At 37.7% G+C, this 20,066-nt stretch overlaps 1 protein-coding gene across 4 annotated transcripts in view; it reads left to right on the plus strand.

The window, feature by feature from the left end:
- The window catches only part of dpp6b (dipeptidyl-peptidase 6b), a 174,108-nt gene extending 156,080 nt beyond the window's left edge, over window positions 1–18,028 (plus strand). For all 4 annotated transcript variants that reach the window (XM_055203016.2, XM_055203017.2, XM_055203015.2 and 1 more), the window contains 10 exons: window positions 2,322–2,375; window positions 6,959–7,057; window positions 7,141–7,210; window positions 7,435–7,629; window positions 8,628–8,682; window positions 11,543–11,660; window positions 11,753–11,811; window positions 11,886–11,958; window positions 12,406–12,479; window positions 14,594–18,028. In XM_055203016.2, coding sequence (XP_055058991.2) covers window positions 2,322–2,375; window positions 6,959–7,057; window positions 7,141–7,210; window positions 7,435–7,629; window positions 8,628–8,682; window positions 11,543–11,660; window positions 11,753–11,811; window positions 11,886–11,958; window positions 12,406–12,479; window positions 14,594–14,743 — 947 coding nt within the window. In that variant the 3' untranslated portion in view covers window positions 14,744–18,028. The remainder of the gene's footprint in view (window positions 1–2,321; window positions 2,376–6,958; window positions 7,058–7,140; window positions 7,211–7,434; window positions 7,630–8,627; window positions 8,683–11,542; window positions 11,661–11,752; window positions 11,812–11,885; window positions 11,959–12,405; window positions 12,480–14,593) is intronic.
- The last annotated feature ends 2,038 nt before the right edge of the window (window positions 18,029–20,066 follow it).

The raw sequence follows: 20,066 nt of genomic DNA on the forward strand, positions 1-20,066 counted from the left end.
AAAAAAAGTTTGTATTTAATAATAAAAATTTTTTTTATCCTATATATTTTTTTCTCTGTGCTTATATGGGTATTTTTCTCTTAAATATTTCCCGCAGAAAATGTGTTAGTTAAGGTGGTATGGGTCCGAGGGCGTGGCAATCAAATTGGCGTGGCGTATGCGTTATGATGAAAATTAAAATATTTTAATAAAATAAATAAATAAAATATTTATTTTTAAAACACTCAAATAAAACTTAATTTTGAAGAAACTATTACAAAAAATTAACAAATAACAGATTATTAAGGAATTAAATGTTTTTACATATTACGGGAATAGCTCCGTTATGAAGTGAAACTAAAGGGTTAATAAACAGTCAGATGTTGTAGTACGTCTGCCGAACGATGATAGATAGCGCAAAAATGGTAAAAACTGATTATTTCCCACTATTAATTACAGTCTAACTACTGTAGCATGTAAATAATGCACATAAATAAAGTGAGCTGGAGCGCTCAACAATTATACCGAATCAACAGGTACGTGAAACCTAGCTAGCAGGTTGCTCAAACAACAAACAAACAACAACGTCCCGGCTCGCGGTGTGATGCGCGTACGCGCTATTCTCCGAGATGCACTGTAAAGCACTTTTGTGCAGCGATCTTTTTTTTTTGACGACCTAGTTAAGGCGGTAGGGTTTCCAAGCTTATGCGGGCCGCCTTAACTGAAATATGCTGCGGGAACCCCTGATATGGGTATTTTTCTTTAAAAAAAAATTTTAGCAAAAAGCTGAAATAAGTGCAAAATTAAGGAATTTTGTTAGAGATCAGATTCAAAACGATTACAGAGTTTTTAATTAGTAAATAACGTTTTGGCTTCCGTTTTTATCTTTCACAAATTGGGTAAGATTATCTAGTGGATAATCGCTGTATTACAGATTAACATAAAAATTCATCAGGAACACTTTTTAATGCAAATGTTTTCTCTTAATTGACGAGATAACTCATCAATGGCGAGGAAAGAGTTAAAGTAATAGTCTACTCATTTTCAATATTAAAATATGTTATTACCTTAACTAAGAATTGTTGATACATCCCTCTATCATCTGTGTGCGTGCACGTAAGCGCTGGAGCGCGCTGCGACGCTTCGATAGCATTTAGCTTAGCCCCATTCATTCAATGGTACCATTTAGAGATAAAGTTAGAAGTGACCAAACACATCAATGTTTTTCCTATTTAAGATGAGTAGTTAAACGAGCAAGTTTGGTGGTACAAAATAAAACGTAGCGCTTTTCTAAGCGGATTTAAAAGAGGAACTATATTTTATGGCGTAATAGCACTTTTGGGAGTACTTCGACTCGCCTGAAAAGTCCGCTCCCCTTCTCACTCTCATAATGGGAGAGGGAGGGTGTTACTGCGCCGAGTCGAAGTACTCCCAAAAGTGCTATTACGCCACAAAACATAGTTCCTCTTTTAAATCCGCTTAGAAAAGCACTACGTTCCATTTTGTACCACCAAACTTGCTCGCACAACCACTCGTCCCAAATAGGAAAAACGCCGACGTGCCTTCGGTCACTTCCAACTCCATCCCTAAATGGTACCACTGAATGAATGGGGCCAAGCCAAATGCTATCGAAGCGTCGCAGCGCGCTCCAGCGCTTACGTGCACGCACACAGATGATAGAGGGATGTATCAACAATTCTTAGTTGTAATAACATATTTTAATATTGAAAATGAGTAGACTATTCCTTTAATGTTTATTAATGTATATTCCTATAAAGTAATTTCTTCTGCGATTTTGTATGAATTTATCCTATAATCAAACCATTATGATTATTTTTGGGCTGTCAATTTAGTCTATTAAAATAATTTCCATGTATTTAAAGAAATCATGCATGCATACAACTAACATTTCTCCCACTACAAAATCTCCCACATTTCCTTTTCTGTGAAAAACAAATGTGAATCTGCCTTGGATTTTATTTAAACAAAAGGACCTTAGGAGGGTGCAAAATTTAGTTACCTACCCATTACTAGCATACTTATGTATGAACAGCTCCTACAACACTTCCTTAGGAAACAGATTGACATTTTTGATCAGTATTTCATCTGAGAATCAAACTGACAGCCTTTGGCGCTGCCGCTGCTTACACAAAACTCTACTGAGCTACAAGAACACTTTCATGTCAGCAGATGTGATTGTGACACTACGCAGCTCAGCGTGTTTAGCTCCATCTATCCGTCTGGCACATTCTGCCAAATATCACTATCATTGTGACATATGAGAGTATATGTGCTGCACAATCTAATCATCACCTCTGCATGTTTCCCGTTTTTACCTTCAGGCCCTGGTGTACCACACACGGCAGTGTACAGCACAAGAGATGGACACTATCAAAGTGAGTCCTGTGTTTGTTAAAGCATTTATAACTATCATATTATCACATTCATCTTATCAGCTCTGAACTGGACATGTGAACCAACAGCCTGTTTCACCGAAAACATATGTTTTACCCGAAAGATATGACAGAAGACTTAGATATTCAGCTTATCAGCGGTGATAGAGGAAAGAAACAAGCTTGTAGAACAATGATACTAAACAACCTAAAGTAAGATAAGCATTTATTAAATCTTGTTGTGAGATAGCCGTGTCCTAAGATTCTCTTTTGTAAGAAAATAAGTAAAGATGGCAGAAAGGCTGTTTGTCTAAAAATAATTAGACATGATTACTATTGTTCCCTCTGGGAAAGAAAAAAGGACATAGCGGACAGATGGTTCACACCTGCCATTAACAATTACAAGTGGACAGAGCTAAACAGGGTCAGCATGGTCTAAAATGTGTTTTTAATGCACATTCATATGCATCCGAATGTGTCCCAGACATTGATCAAAATCATATAGACCGATTTATCAACCTAAAACAACAGATTTTTAACAACTGTAATGGTTCAATATGAAAATCATACACGCATGATTTTTTAGCATTGCTAAATGAATAAATGTGATACACCCACATGCAGACTTCAGTTAAAGGCGGAGTCCACGATGTTTGAAAAACGCGTTGGAAAAGGAGACGGGCCGACTACCAAAACACACTTATAGCCAATCAAATCAAATCAAATGCCGGGTTGCGTATGTGTGGGGCGGGTCTATCAACAGAAGGTCCAGATTCTATTGGGGTAGGGGCGTGTTTGTTTAGGTGATTTCAAATATCAACATTGGCTTTCAAACATCATGGACTCCGCCTTTAATAGCACACAGCTGCTCTAAAAAACAAAAATAATAATAAATATTACACTTAAAACATGCAAATTGCCACATCTATGGTAGAGTTTTGGATGAAAGATATTTATCTCATTCCTGACAGCCTTTTTTTTTAAGTTGCCGCCATCATTTTTTTTTATTTTTACTCAAGTTTCACAAAATGCCTTCCAGGAAAATGTTCTTCTATAAATATATAAACATAAAAATCTATCTAATGAAAGAACAGACCCTCTGCTTAAAAAAAAAAAACAACGGGAAAAAAAATCTTTATTTCTTCTCTTTTTATAACCTCTTAAATATGGGTATGTTTGTTCAAAAATACCAAATTTTGGAGATGGTCCTCACTGCAGAACAAGACATCCAGGGGGCAAGGTTTGATCTAGATCCAACTCCTCCCACTTTATATACATTGTTTCAAACTAACCAGTATATTTGCGTTGTTGCAGCCCGCAATTAGTTGCATCCTGTGGTCGCCAACGTTTGCTCTTTTCAGTTGAAGTCTACGTTTGATTAATAATATAGTCAAAAATTATTCATAATTTAGTAAGTAATGATCACAGTTAGTGTAAGGAAAGCTAGGGGAGACGTTCCCGACAGGGTGATATCACTGAAGGGATATATTTGTGACCCGCTTGGCGGTACATTATCCCACTTATTACACATAAAACACAAATTTATTTGATATCATTAATTAGCACATTTTTTAAAAACATAAACCGTCTACGAGGGAAACCTGTTTCCTAATGCAGGGAACTACACTAACCTTTTCCACTGGTGGCACTTGCGCTACCAACTTTTTCAGTTGCTGGCGCAAAATATGATTTGGTCGCACATATTTTTTTCAAGTTATATTAAGGTGCTCTGGATAATAATGAACAATAATGAAACTGTATTGCATACAGATATGTTTTTTTTTACTTGCCATCTTTTAAACCACATGCCTTCTTGTTTTCTTAAACGTTGCAGTCGTGTTTGTGAAAAGGGCAATTATTACCCACTGACAAATAATGGTCTACTATACATGTGACGTAGAACTAATAATGTGTGACACAACACAATACTTTGATTTATTGAAAATTAATATTAATTTCACATTTTATTTCATTAATCTAAACACTCCAAACTTTCTTTGCCATTAACAAAGCTGACACTGTTTGTCAAAGCACCACGAAAACACTTACTGTTTTTGCACTGATATATGAAGCAATTAGACCCCTTTTATCGAACTCAATATAATACATTACGATGTATAGTATATTAATAGACAGTGCAGGTCTATAGATTATAAATGTGACTGATGTTATGACTGATGTTATAATGGTAATAATTACTATTAGATAGAGCAGAAGCAGTAAAAGTGCCTATCTTTCTACTTCTCTCTTGCCGATTTAAAAAGCTTAATCCACTCATTTTTTCAGATTTAAAAGTCTACTTGCTGTCCCGGTGACAGACTTTACATTGCTTTGCTCGTTCAGTGCAATTGGCTTGACATTAGCATTGCTCTTTGCTACAATCTCTGTCCAAACTTAATATGGATATGGTTTTAGAAAAGATATGGTTTATTAATAATAAGATTATTTAAAAAATGTGAGAAAGCAAATGCAGCGCGTGGTCGTAACAAGAACCATCGCCATAGAAACCGGCGGCACGCTGAAACTTCACTCGAGCTTTAGCGCGGTAGCGCTCATGGCCGTTTTCCGATCGACTCGGGTTATAAACACAACATTAATCAGACTTGGGACCCAAAGTAATTAAACTAGGACCTAACCGGACCCGACAGACCATTTAAAATATAAACCCGGAACCATACGGGTCCCGCGTCCTCAGTGAAGAAATACCTCTGCTCAAGTTCAGAAACATGGAAGACACTGCGCTTGCGTCGCGTCGCACCTAATTCATTGAGAAACAGCTGAGCACGCAAACGCACACTGATAGGGAGAGACACGACGTGCTTTCACCCAAAATGAAGCCAACGTGTTGATGGCTCAGAGCACGTTATAAAACGTATTCTTAAAATCCACATTTCTGTTTTAATAAATGCTCATAGTAAATCATAGCATATTGTCTAAAACATTAGGTAGCACATTTGCGACCCATTAAAAATTAGGGTCGCAAAGGCAGTTCAAAAGGTCGCATATGCGACCATTTTGGTCGCAGTGTAGCTCCCTGTAATGGCTGTAAGCAAAGACGCTTTTGAAACAAGTTTAAAGTCCCTACAAGATAAACATTCAATTTATTCATTTCTCAATAACTTGCCATATATATGTTAATAATGCATATTTATACTGTATACATTCATAGGTATTAAACTGCATGTGGTAAGATTATTCGTAGTACCCGAAATGTTTTACTCCAAAACATTATAGCAAAAAACCTAACATTTAACCTTAAATGCACTACTTTTATTGTAGTCATAAGTAAAGTTTGTTTTTCTGTCAAAAGAATAACTTAATTTAGTTACGACCCAATGCGGAAATGGTAACGCAACAACACGTGTATGACGTGTTTTGTGGTAAAACTGCCGACCAATCAAAATGCAGTGGAAAGAGATCTCTGGATCTGGATCTAGCTCCGCCCCTTGATCTGAATCCAACCCTGCCCCCTGGATGTCGTGTTCTGCAGTGAGGCGCTACTGAAATTTTGAGCAAAAATACCAAATTGGGTAAAAGCGGAAGTACAGATTAACATAAAAACTCATCAGGAAACCGTCATTGTCAGGGAAATGTGACTCTTTTTGTAACTTTTTGTAAGACACACAATTACAGACCCTTTAAAAGGTGCATTGTGTAACTTTTAGAAGGATCGCTTGACAGAAATGCAATATAATATACATAACTATATTATCAGTGGTGTATAAAGACTTTACATATACTTTAACTGTACTGTTTTTATTACGTAAAGCCTCGGGATACACTGCACGATTATTGGCTGCCAGACGAAAGATTGCAACAATCGCCGCGATTTTTGTGATCGTAGCTCTTCATCGGTGGTCCTATGTCGTACAATGAGAGAGGTTCAAAGACGGCCGTTTTCCCGATCTTGCGTCCAAAGATAGCCTACGATAGTTTTCTGACAGTGTCAGAAATTCGGCATGATCACCGCACAGTGTGTTTGCTGCTACGACCTACGCGCTGGTATTTGTTTACCACGAGTGCATGCTGGTGATGACGTTGCGCTAACGTGTGACACAGCCGCCGAAGCTTCCGTGTCATCATCGTACAGTCTACATGTTTGTCGTACCCAAGTTTAAACGATCCATGTAGCACAGTGTGATAAGGTAATGATCTTATAAGAGGACAAAAATCGTGCAGTGTATTCCGGGCTTTAGAATGAGACGTTTTTATCTACATACACTGCGCGTCTCCTTATATGTTTCTAAAGTAGTGCTAAACAGAAAAAATGCTCTATATATCACGCTTTGTCACTACATTCACTCAGACGATGTCGGGTTTGTCCTGTGACGGTTACTGTAGCTTCACTATGCGTTTGAAAGGGATGGGTGAGCTGTGGACTGAGCCATCGGTCGCTTCTGTAACATTATGTAAGTCGGTCTCACCACTAGATGCCGCTAAAAGTCCACACACTGGTCCTTTAAATTCACAATAAAGAAAACATTACAGTGTTCACATTAACCACATACTCATTTTAAAAACAACAAATTAAAATAATACATGATCTCTCTGATGATCTACTCTCTCATTCACTCAATTCCTTTCAGAACTGTTGGATGTGGAGGCCAATAAAGTGTTGAACATCACAGTGAACAACACGCAGATGCCCAAAGTAGAGTACAGAAAAATCAGTGTAGAAGACTACTGTGAGTATCAACAACCATCTCTCCATTTATTGGATCAATTATTCCAAAATGTCATTTATCATTTATATACATAATTTATACAGGTCTGAACATCCAGATTCTGAGACCAGCTGGGTTTATCGAAACGGCTCATTACCCATTACTGCTGCTGGTGTAAGTTAATCAAGCACTGACGCATGATTTACACACCAACCACATTGACATCCATCAAAGAATAGAGTTCATCTCAAGTGCATTACCAGAACTTTTTGCTTGCTGTGACTTACATTGACAATTATAATGTTTACATGTAAAATATTGCATGCAGGATTAATATGTTTAGGCTTTTGTTTAGTAAGCATGAAAAGTCAAAATCATGGAAACATTTGTGACTGTAGGGATGGCACCCCCGGTGGACAGGTAGTGACGGAGCAGTTTGAGGTGGACTGGACCACGGTACTGGTCAGCTCCTTCAACACTATAGTCATGCGTCTGGATGGCCGCGGCAGTGGTTTTCAGGGGACAAACCTCCTTCATCAGGTTAAGAAGAAATTGGGGGAGTTTGAAGAGAGAGACCAGCTAGAAGCTCTTAGGTCAGATCATCTTAAATAATAAGTGTCCATTAATTGTCATGAACTCATAAAAAAAACAAAGAAATAAAGCTTTATTAATATTAATAGAACAAATGTGGATGTACACGGTACAAACGTTGTCACAAGGCCGGTACCTTTTCTATAAAATGTACTTAAAGGTGCAGTGTGTAATTTTTAGAAGGATCTCTTGACAGAAATGCAAAATAATATACAAAACTAAATTATCAGGGGTGTATAAAGACCTTTCATAATGAACCATTATGTGTTTATTACCTTAGAACGAGACCTTTTTATCTACATACAAAGTGTGTCCCCTTACCTGGAAGTCGCCATTTTGTGCCGCCATTTTTCTACAGAAGCCCTTAACGGACAATTTTTTATTAAAGTGTCTCCGACGATGACATGTTTGTCCGGTGGCAGCTATCGTAACTTCTCTATGTGTTTCAAAAGCAAGGGTTGAGCAGTGGACTAAGCCGCTGCTAAAATTTACACACTGCACCTTTAAAAGGTGCATATTGATAGCCATTAGTTCCTTCGAAATACATACTGGTACCTCAAAGGTACATATCTGTACCAAAATGGCACATATTAGTACCTTTTAAAAGGGTAGGTATACCTTTTTTCTAAGTGTATAAATTGAAAATCTAAAGATTTCTTGCTCTAGACAGCAGTATTTTACTGCACAAATGGCCTTATGGTATCTTTAGTTCATGTAGTCTATGTTTATAGATTTTGTATATGAGATCATTGCATATTGCCTATTCATCTTCTTATCTGTCTAGTTTAAATAGAAAGACAAATTTATTTTAAAAACATTGGATGTACCATTGGCAATGGTGAATAATGAAGTGTGAAAACTAAAGCTTGCATATTTTGCTATCTTAAATATGCTGTAACATAATTCATTAATTTAAAAAAATTTGCAGCACATTTTGGGTAATAATTCATTGGTTTGGGTAATAACCATTGGTTAACATCTTCTCTACAATTCTCTGCAGAAGTATATCAACGCTGCCATACATTGACAAATCCAGAATTGGAGTTTATGGAAAGGTATGTTGGTTATCTGGCTTTTTGTTTCACTACTTACACCTTTACAGCAGTGGCGGCCGGTGACTTCTTTTTTTGAGGGCGAAGTTCATCACAACATGTATGTAGCCCGTCATTTGTGTGGTTCGTAATTTCAAAATGTGTGTTCCTGTGCGCATCACGTGTCTTGTCAAAATAAGTGCCTGCTGCAGATGCGTCTAAAGGGTTTATGATAAAAGAGACGCTCACGTTTGCCAGATACTCGCTTAATCTTATCAAAGTTTACTGTTAAGTGAGTGTCTTGCGTGTATTTTGTGAACGTAAGCGTCTCTTTTATCATGAACGGTTTTGACGCGTGTGCAGCAGGCACATGACGCAACAAACATATTTTGAAAACGCAAGCAACACGCATGACACTCTGAACACTTATTTTGAATTAGCGCCTCTCGGGTGAGCAGTCACGAACCGCCACTGATTTAAAGGGACACTCCACTTTTTTGAAAATATGATAATTTTCCAGCTCCCCTAGAGTTAAACATTTAATGTTTACCGTTTTGGAATCCATTCAGCTGATCTGCAGGTCTGGCGCTAGGACTTTTAGCATAGCTTAGCACAATCCATTGAACCCGATCAGACCATTAGCATCGCGCCAAAAACAACCAAAGAGTTTTGATATTTTTCCTTTTTAAAACTTGACTCTTCTGTAGTTACATCGTGTACTAAGTGTAACTATAGAAGAGTCAAGTTTTTAATAGGAAAAATATCAAAACTCTTTGGTTATTTTTAGCACAATGCTAATGATCTAATCCAGTGGTTCTCAAACTTTTTCAGCGTGCAGCCCCCTTTGTGTATGGTGCATTCTTTCGCAGCCCCCCAAAGACAATTTATGACAAAAAACAGTTCTAAAACTTCACATTTTAATTAAACAAAACATTAAATTATACAAAGTAGTGCTGCCTTATTTTTATTAGGTTTAATTACACAGAATTCATGATAAATTAATGTATTTTATAAAATGTCATAAAACTGGGGGCCCCCTGGCACCATTTCCCGGCCCCCCTGGGGGCCCCGGACCCCAGTTTGAGAACCACTGGTCTAATCAGATTCAATGGACCATGCCAAGCCATGCCAAAAGTGGCACCGCCAGACCCGGAGATCAGCCGAATGGACCCCAAAACTGCAAAAACAAATGTTTAACTCTTGAGGAGCTGGAAAATGAGCATATTTTCAAAAAAATTGGAATGTCCCTTTAAAGTCAAATAGATTTTTATGAGGTCACACAAGATGTTGAAACACTGCCTCAACAACACGCACGTAGAAATGTTTCATATACTCTAAATCACGCATCTACAATATTTTTTAATAAGTTCTGGTTATGAAAAATGACATGGGTATTTATAGCCATATTCAAGGCTAATAAAAAGTAAAGATAATCTATTAGAAGTCTTTGCCAAAAGCTGAAATATGGGTGCTTTGAATACAGGCCTGTTTGAAATATAAGATCAAATTTTGTGAGTGATTGTCCCCCATGTCATTTTTAAAAGCAGACAAAGCACTTTCAGCTCTAAGTCCCAATTGTATTATGCAAAAACACAGAAGCAAAATCATTCCTCATTCAATGCACTTACAGTCCAGTCCAGTAATACTCTGGATATGAATTTTTTAAACTTAGTGTAAAATTTAAGTCAAGCTAAAGTAGGCCAAGCAGTTAAAAATAAACATTCAGTGAAGCAGGACATCCACTTACTGTATATTTGAGTTACTCAATAAATAATTGCATGCTTTTAGGACCAAAATAAGCTTATAATATACAGTACCATACCTCTGTTGCAGTGTTATTCATAGCTCTCCCATTGCTATTGGACCAGAGTTATTAGGAAATAATACAAGCAGCTGGTTATTATCATAAAATAAACCCATTAGGAATTTGTTTATATTAAAGGGTTTAATTTATATTTTTTCACGGCTTGGTGGAATGCTTGAATCTGATTGGCCAGTCTCAACACTTGCAGGCTTGTTATTCCCAGATAACCGCTTAAAACTATAACACACGGTAACCCGGATGCTGCAAATAATTTTGACAGGTACAGATTAATATTACACAAAAATGTAATAATATTATGTCTTTGAATAACATGTATGACATCATATTTACAAATGATAAAACCAGATAGTGTGTTCGTGACATGAACGTCTTGTCCTGTCTTAAAACCGAAAATATACGGGTTTTCCTCGCGGAAGGACTGCATTCGTTAAAAATAAGGTAATAAAAAATATTTCAAATCGATATTTAATGTTCCGTACCTTACTTGTGAGGTAAATAGCCATGTAATAAGCGGGATGATGTACATGATGTACCGGTTATTATTGCAGAAATATCCACCAACAGTGTGATCAGGACCTGACGCGAAGCAGAGGGGCTATATATTATTATCTCTTACATAATAACAATTTGAGTGTACATTATCCCATTTGTTACATGGCAACATAATGAACAAAAAATAAATAGACATGAATTATTGATTTGCTTAAATCATTTTATGTGAAATCTACTGTAAGAGAGCTTGAAGTGTTGTTACAAGCGGCATAACATTAACACAGCAACTGTATGAAACGTAACTTATGCAGTATAGAGATCACTAAAATGTAACACAAAAATGTGATTAATCATAAGTCAAATATTTGCCTGCGATGTAATAAAAATATAAAATGTTTAAAATATATATTGTATAAATTTATAAATTCTTCATGTTTTTGATGTAACAAACATTGCTTTAATATTCGGTATGTCTTAATATCGTCGTCTTTCTTATAGGGCCATGGTTTTGGACTCAAAGTAAATTTTCTGTACTTTACTTACAGTTAAACTTTTTGTCTTTTTCAGGCATATGGTGGATATTTGGCCAGCCGACTTTTACGTTCAGATGAACCTCCAAACGTGTTTAAATTCAAAATCAAGTGTGGCACAGCCGTCTCACCCATTACAGATTTTAGCTTATACGGTATGATCTCAACAGCTCTTTTTACATAGTTAGTTTTATATAAACTGAATTGTCTAATTTTATAGTTTTACCCATGAATGTCTGTTCCACAGCTTCTGCTTTTTCTGAAAGATACTTAGGATCACCACAGTTTAATAAGCGAGAATATGAGGTAATGTTGGATTTTTTAAAATTAATTTTAATATGTTGTATGTAAAATATATAATAACAACAGTTTTATTTCAGATGGCACGTTTAGCGGACCACATAGAGCAACTAAAGGACAAGAAACTCATGATAATTCACCCAACAGCTGATGGTAACTTATGATTTATACTAATCATTTATTTCTTACACACATTCTTACAGGTTACATTTAAAAAGCCAAGCAACTACAATGTTTTATCTGGCACAGATCTCAATGCTGTTAAAGCAAAAACACTCATCACGAGATTATTAATTATTAAATTATTAAGCAAAATTTGGGATCTCTGATTTGGGGCGGTTTTAAATGTGTTTCTAAATGCAGTATGTAACTGCTAAACTGACCTCTATTTAAAACTTATCTACTTGTCCTCTTGGGATGTTTCAACGCTGTTGTATACCTGACACAACAATTTACATGCATCTGTGATGTAGACAATGTGCTTATGTTAGTTAAAATATCAAGTCTGTATGTTACGTCCTATAGTGTTAATGTAGCTTTTGGGAATAGTGTTCATGATCAACCTATCTGGCTTGTAAGCTGTTATTTCTGTGTACACAGAGAAAGTCCATTTTCAGCACACAGCGAAATTTATCACCCATATGATAAATGAAAAGGCTAACTATACATTACAGGTAAGAGATCATTTACATTACTTATAGCTATTGACAGTGTTTCTCCATAACATTGATTATGTTGTCCTTTTTACTTTTTTGCTAATGTAAGCATCACTTTTTCTGTTGTTTATACTTAAAGTTGAGTTAGGAATTTAAACAAAATAAGGAATTTAAATGCATTACATGCCACTCACTAGCTGCGTTTCCATTACCCTTTAAATTGTGCAAATTGACATTACAAATTGAAAATATGGCCAATATGAAACACATTTCGCAAAAACTCCCATATAGCGGCAAAACCTTTGAGGTGAGGTGGTTTTTCAGGCAATTTGGAAAAAGTGAATTTCGCAAAACTGCAATGGAGTTTATTTGTATTTTAAGGTCATCTGATGCAAGTCACATAATCATTATTTAAAGATGATGAAAAAATAATGTTTGGATAACACTCCTACATCTCTTTTGATTTAAAATAATGTACTTTTACCTCCAAAAGTCTATAGGAAAAATTAATGGGCTTTTTAGAGAGGGAACCAGTGCCCGCTAACTGTGCTTTCATAACGCCACCGGCGAGAGCGTCAATAAAAGCTCTGGCTGCCCTACTAACAACGCTATAGAAAAGGTGTAGTAGATGCTCTGACGCTCAAATGCATTCTCTGGAGTCCTCTCAAGCGGACGTTTCCACCTTATGATTGGTTGTCCCCAAACGTTTTCGCCTTACGACTGGTTGACGCCGAACGTTTCCGCCTTACGACTGGTTACCGCCGAACATTTCCGCCTTATGACTGGTTGCCATCAAACGTTTCCCCCTTACAACTGGTTGCCGCCGAACGTTTCCGCCTTACGGCTGGTGCCGCCGAACGTTTCCGCCTTACGACTGGTTGCCACAGAACGTTTCTGCTTTATGACTGGTTGCCGCCGAACGTTTCCGCCTTACGACTGGTTGCCGCCGAATGTTTCCGCCTTATGACTGGTTGCCACCGAACGTTTCCGCTCTACAACTGGTTGCCGCCGAACGTTTCCACTTTACAACTGGTTGCCACCGAACGTTTCCGCCTTACGACTGGTGCCGCCGAACGTTTCCGCTTTACGACTGGTTGCCGCCGAACGTTTCCGCCTTACGACTGGTTGACGCCGAACGTTTCCGCCTTACGACTGGTTGACGCCGAACGTTTCCGCCTTACGACTGGTTGCCGCCGAACGTTTCCGCCTTATGACTGGTTGCCGCCGAACGTTTCCCCCTTACGACTGGTAGCCGCCAAACGTTTCCGCCTTACGACTGGTACCGGCGAACGTTTCCGCCTTACGACTGGTGCCGCCGAACGTTTCCGCCTTACGACTGGTTGCCAACGAACGTTTCTGCTTTACAACTGGTTGCCGCCGAACGTTTCCGCCTTACGACTGGTTGCCACCGAACGTTTCCGCCTTACGACTGGTTGCCACTAAACGTTTCCGCCTTATGACTGGTGCCGCCGAACGTTTCCGCCTTACAACTGGTCCCGCCGAACGTTTCCGCCTTACGACTGGTTGCCGCCGAACGTTTCCGCCTTACGACTGGTTGCCGCCGAACGTTTCAGCATTACGACTGGTTGCCGCCGAACGTCTCCGGCACTCTATTAACTCTTTCCCCACCATTGATGAATTAACTCGTCAATTAAGAGAACACTTCCCTGCCAGTTACGAGTTTTTCCAGCAATCCATATTTCCGCTATTATCCACCAGGTGGTGCTCTTACCCAACTTATAGAGTAAACAGGTCAAGCTCTGTGTATGTTTTGAGGATCGCTCTGAATCTGATCTCTAACAAAAGTCCTTCACAAAAACGCAATTATCTCAGCTTTTTGCTCAAAATTTAGTATTTTTGAAGAAACCTACCCATATTTGAGAGGTAATAAAAAGAGAACAAATAAAGATATGATGAAACTTTTTTGTTTGAAAGCAGAGGGTCTGTTCTTCCATTTGATATATTGTATGTTTATATATTAAAAGAAGAACATTTTCTGGAAGGCATTAAACTTTTGTGAAAATCATAAAAAATGCTGGCACTGGCTGGCAACTAAAGAGTTAATCAGTTGTCAGCTGTAAAAGTGTGCAGTGAGACACTGCTGTTGATCACAAATGTATTTCTTTTCACAGATCTATCCAGATGAAGGTCACTTCATTCACTCTAAAGATTCGCAGCAACATCTGAGTCAGACACTTGTCAACTTTTTTGTGGAATGTTTCAGACCACCGGAGATAATAATTGAGGACAAATCGGAGCAGGACAACGAAGATGATGGTTAAACTGATTTTGCTCTCCCTGAAAAAACAGCTTACAGTCCAATATGCAAACTCTTCCCGCCATTACAACCTCTTTCATTCCCATGTTAGTTTTGATGGGTTCTCCTGAGCCTCTGCATGAACCACGCCCCTCAGCTCTGATTGGCTCAATAGCTCCAAGAAAGAGTTTGAATGACTTTGTGGTTAAAGAACCCGTGGAGAACCAGGTCATATTCATCAGTAATGCACAAGCGGTGCACGAAGACTGGATTCGCTCGCCCTCCCTTTGCTTGTGTTCTTTGTGTTCATGTATTGCTGATGGGAAGCTTTAAGAGTCGAGCACAATATACAGACGAGTCATTTGCAGGAAAAGCTGCAAGTTACTCGATAGTTTTCTTTAACCTTGTGTATCCTTCTGATGTTCATGGTTATTATTACACAAACTCTTTTAATTGGATATACGTCAATGTTACACATTTGTTTCTTGTTTCAATGTCAGACTTGGGACAGATTTTTGTCTGAATTGTTTATAAATCCATTCTTAGATCCATTTGTTAATTGTTGCATAGTATTGTGCCAATTTACACAAAAACGGATTTATATAATTTAAAAATGTACTCATTTTAAGCAGAATGAATTTGTGTAAATACTTAGTATAACCCAGTGGTTCTCAAACTCTGTAGGGTGGAGGGTGCACCCCTCGTGGGCCTCCAAAGACAATTAATGACATATGCAAACAATCTCAAAATTAGAATTAGAATTAAACAACACATATTTAATGATATCTGGGTTTTTCCTGGCTCAAAATGAGGTGAAGGTGTTGCTATCCTGATGCACACATCAAGTGTACCCTAACTCAACAACACACTTTACATGGGGCGACATATTTTTAGTGTTTAGTAATTAAATGATTAAAGAATAACAATTATTCACTTTTTTATTTTATAAAACATATTAAAACAACATAAGAGCAGAGTTCATTTACAGTGAACAAACACCATAGTTGTTAAAAATTAAATTAAAAAAAATATTTTTTGCAGTCTGACAGCTGATGTGCACAGTCATAAACATCATCTGTCACTTTTCTCTGTCATCCTTTCATCCACGCTTGACAAAGAAAACGATTTGTCCTGCCTTCATTACTCAATATAATACACAAGATCATAATAATCCTTTTCAGTAAAAACGACTGATATCATGAACTAACCTACGTGTAACTTTACAACAATTTGTTAATAATTTCCATTTTTTGTGCTACGTCTTATAATACTAACTAATAAGTCTTAAAAGCAGAGAAAGGCTGTTTCAGATCCTCCGTTATGCTTTTCACACACTGATATCCGATTGATTCACTGAGCTCCATCGCTTGGTGACTGTTCATGAAAACGAATCGGTTCAAAAGAATCACTCATTTACGAGTCATTACTGTTGTGTAACGCGCGCGAACGCGATTGCAATGTTGAACAACTGAACAATTTTATGCATAAAACATTACTGCATCAGCTTGTGTCTCTAGTAATTCACCTGCACAATATTCACGAATATACCTAATACAGCCTCACTGTGCTGACAACAGAATAGCGCCCCCATAGTGGCGTAGAGCCGCAACTGCACTTGCACATGATAATCCACTGAGTGCAAGGTGAAGACACGACAGAGAAACCTCTCAACAGCTAAAACCTCTATGTATCCAGGGGTTTCCTGCAATGTACACAGAATTTATGATAAATTAATGTATTTTATCAAAAGCCCCCGGCATCTCTCGCCCCCCATATTTTGAGAACCACTGGTATAAACATCAGCTGCATTCACGAAACACAAGCAGAAAACTTTGTGTAAATTGTATAAAACCATCTTAATTTCAGCTTTAAAAGCAGGGTATCAGAACTTTTAAAAAATGCTAACTTTGGCCAACGTCCAAAATCCCGCCTCCTCCAAACACATGAACACGCACAGACCAGAAGCCCATTTATGTCTCATTAACCAATGAGAAAACAACAGTGAATGACATCATCAAAATAACGAACATAACATAACTGTTTTTAATCGGAATTAACGTTAGATACCGGTTGTGTAGACGTAGTTATTTAGTTTGCTTGTACTTTTGCTTGTTTGTACACAAACTACATAAACAACACAATGTTTCATCAAAATCGAATATCTAAATCCATCTAAATAAAGTACCGCGTACCTTTCCAAAAGAAACACTGCAACGACCTTTTCAGACCCTCAGTTGTTTCCATCTCGTGGAAGAACAGTAAAGTTGCCTCGTTTTTTTTTTTTTTGCTCTTTGCTGATCCAGACGGTTTTTGTTGTTGTTGCTTCATTAAATGTCTTTCGTTTTGTGGCTCCTGTCCTGTCACTGTGCAGGTTGTCAATGCAAACAGGTTCACAGAAGAGTAGCAAAAATTGCATGCGGTCCAAGTTCAATGATTTGTTAAAAATGTTTTGGTCCTACACATTTCACAAATTACATTTAGACGTTTTAACATAATAATTGCTATCAGGATGTGAGGAGACTTTTAACCAGCATAAATAAAATACCCTGCCTTTAAACTGACAATAAAAAAAGATAAATGAGTGATTTACATACAAATGCGAATCACGAGTTTGTGCAAATTGTTTAGAAATCGATTTTAGCTTTTGTTGCTTGTGTTTCATGAACGAGGCCCATTGAGACATCAAAAGTACACTTCTGCAAACAGTTGCTTTCATGTATTTATTAATCCATATAAGCAGCGTCCTTTTCAGGACACACAGCACATAGTTTAAGTGAGAATAGGCCCATTTTTAAACGCATAATGGTCGGTTTTGTTCTTGTTTTGACGAGTGCAGCTGCAAATGTCTAAGGATATTCATTTAGTCACTGTGCCTTATTGGAGTCAACCTGTTTAAGACAGGCAGTCCATGAGGTAGGACGAATAATTTATAGACAGATTAAAAACGTAGAAACAAAAAAGAACCATGCCGCAATCCTGCCAGTAATATTTTCTTTGTAATAGATTCAATTCTGTATGCAGTGATATATGTTTAAGTTCTGTCATATAATGACTGTGTCAAGAACATTTTGCATAGAATATATATTTTTTTGCTATATCATTTTTGGCATGGTGGTAAGATGGTTTCTTTCATTTTTAAAGTATTTAAGTGTTGTTTTTGACAGCTTGAATGTTCTTTCAATATGTGGTCCCAATCAATTTACTGTTTTAAGTGAAACTCTGTCTTGTACGCAGATGCACTGATGTGTAAATTACAACTGTTTTGGTCTCTTCTTGTGTGTACCTTGTACATAAAGCATTTTCAAAGCTATTAGTTTGAATACTTATTTAAAACCAAACCATTACAGCAGCGGTTCTCAATCGTTCTTGTATAGGGTGCATCCCTTTGCACCCCTTCAAATCTCATTACATTTAACAATCTCAAACAAAACATTAAATGATACAATGTATTGCTGTTTGTTAGTAGCCTTATTTTTCTTATCGTCGCTGCCTGATGAAACTCACGTATGTCCAAAACGGTAACTTTTCAGAAAGTGAAAAAAACACCGTATATCAAAATCAGTTGAATGTAGCGTTGTCATACTTGGTACGGCATATTTACATGTAACCACATTTTTTGCCAGTGTCATGATATAATCCACATTTGACCAAAATTGAGGTCAAATGGACATGCGTGCATATTTTACAGTAACTTTGATCGATACGCGTTCTTCCGATCATTAATTAGAATGGCCAATTCGCGTTTCGTATTGACAGATGAACACGCTCAGTTTATTAAATAGCCTACGTCTTGGTTAAATACGCTTACTTTATTTAATATTAATTATAAGTGTATTAAATGTCTCTTGCAAACCATTAAGGGACAATGAATCAATACACTGACATGGTAATGCTACACAACAGGGGCGTCAGTTTGTGTTGAAAAGTGGTGGGGACAAAAGATCAGATAAAAACATTACTGCAGGACGGGAAAAATATTGAATAACGCGCATCAAAAATGGGCATAGCGTAGGCCAGTCAACAACAAGAAAATACTCTTAGCAAATTTATAAACCCTCAACAATGTCAAATGCACACATCACACATGTAACAGTCCCTGCAACACCAGCTCAACCGAACAATGCCAAAGCACCATACCGTAGAAAACAGCAGCGCGTTTAATAAATGATTACAATGAATTTCATTACACATGTACAAGAAAACACACCATAAGCATACAACACAACATATGTGACACTAGACCACAAAACCAGTCTTAAGCATCGCTTGATTTTTCAGAACATTTTAACCAAATGCTTTCAGTGTTGGGGAAATCCCCAGCGTAAAAAACACCAATGCTAGACAGATACGGTACTTTGTTTGCACAGTCCTACCGTAATTAAGTAACTCCTAGATGTTCATCTGGCGTCCGGGGGAAACGTTTACCTCGAAGGAAAGTCATTGTCATGTTTATTCGGCTATATCCAGTGCTGAGCTTCGATGAAACTTTAAGAGACCGGTGAGATGCTTCACAGGCGGAAGATATGCGGCGTGATTGACAGCTTTGACACCAAACGGGTACGTGAAAATCAGATGACATGATTTCACAACTTTTCATTGGCTCTTTAGGTATGTGACGCATACTGTATATGGAAATGAACCTGGACCATAGACTGTAAAAAAAGATGGACGACGCGACGTCGCCTCCCACCATTGTAATGAATTGAAGCCAAAAATGTCCGACCACGGTCGCCGCCATGTTACGTAAAAACGTCAGTTTGGAGCCGAGGCATGCGCAGAAGGAATCCGTGGTAGCCGCGGTATCAAACTTCCGCCCAAACGCTCGCGCGGCCAATTCAACCACTCCAATCATAGCGACACGCCCCGTTTCTATAGCATCAAATTACAAGCTAAAATGAAACTTATCAGAAAAATTAACACTTGAACATATATCAGCGTGATAACAACTACTTGAAAGGACCAAAAACATCTTTCGAAAACTTTTATTGGAAGGGTAAATATTTTTTTTATTTAGAGCAAAGTCCTATTCATTTGAATGGAGAGGGCGGGGTTATGACTTGTACTGCAGCCAGCCAGCAGGGGGCGATCAAAGAGCCAGAGGCTTCACTTTTCAAGGCTTATGAGGCACACCCGACCTGGACATTCAATCTGTCGAAAAATCTCAAAATCGGCAAAACGAACATACGTGAGTTTCATCGGACAGCGACGTTATGTTTATTTACATTTATATGATCAATTAATGCATTTAATAAAATCATCTCACGCACCCAAGTTTGAGAACCACTGCATTACAGCCTTTTATACAACTGCATACATTAGCGTAGTTCACAATCACCAATTTTCTGTGA

This window comes from Misgurnus anguillicaudatus, chromosome 2, assembly GCF_027580225.2.
Source record: "Misgurnus anguillicaudatus chromosome 2, ASM2758022v2, whole genome shotgun sequence".
In the NCBI taxonomy this organism is placed as follows: Eukaryota; Metazoa; Chordata; class Actinopteri; order Cypriniformes; family Cobitidae; genus Misgurnus; species Misgurnus anguillicaudatus.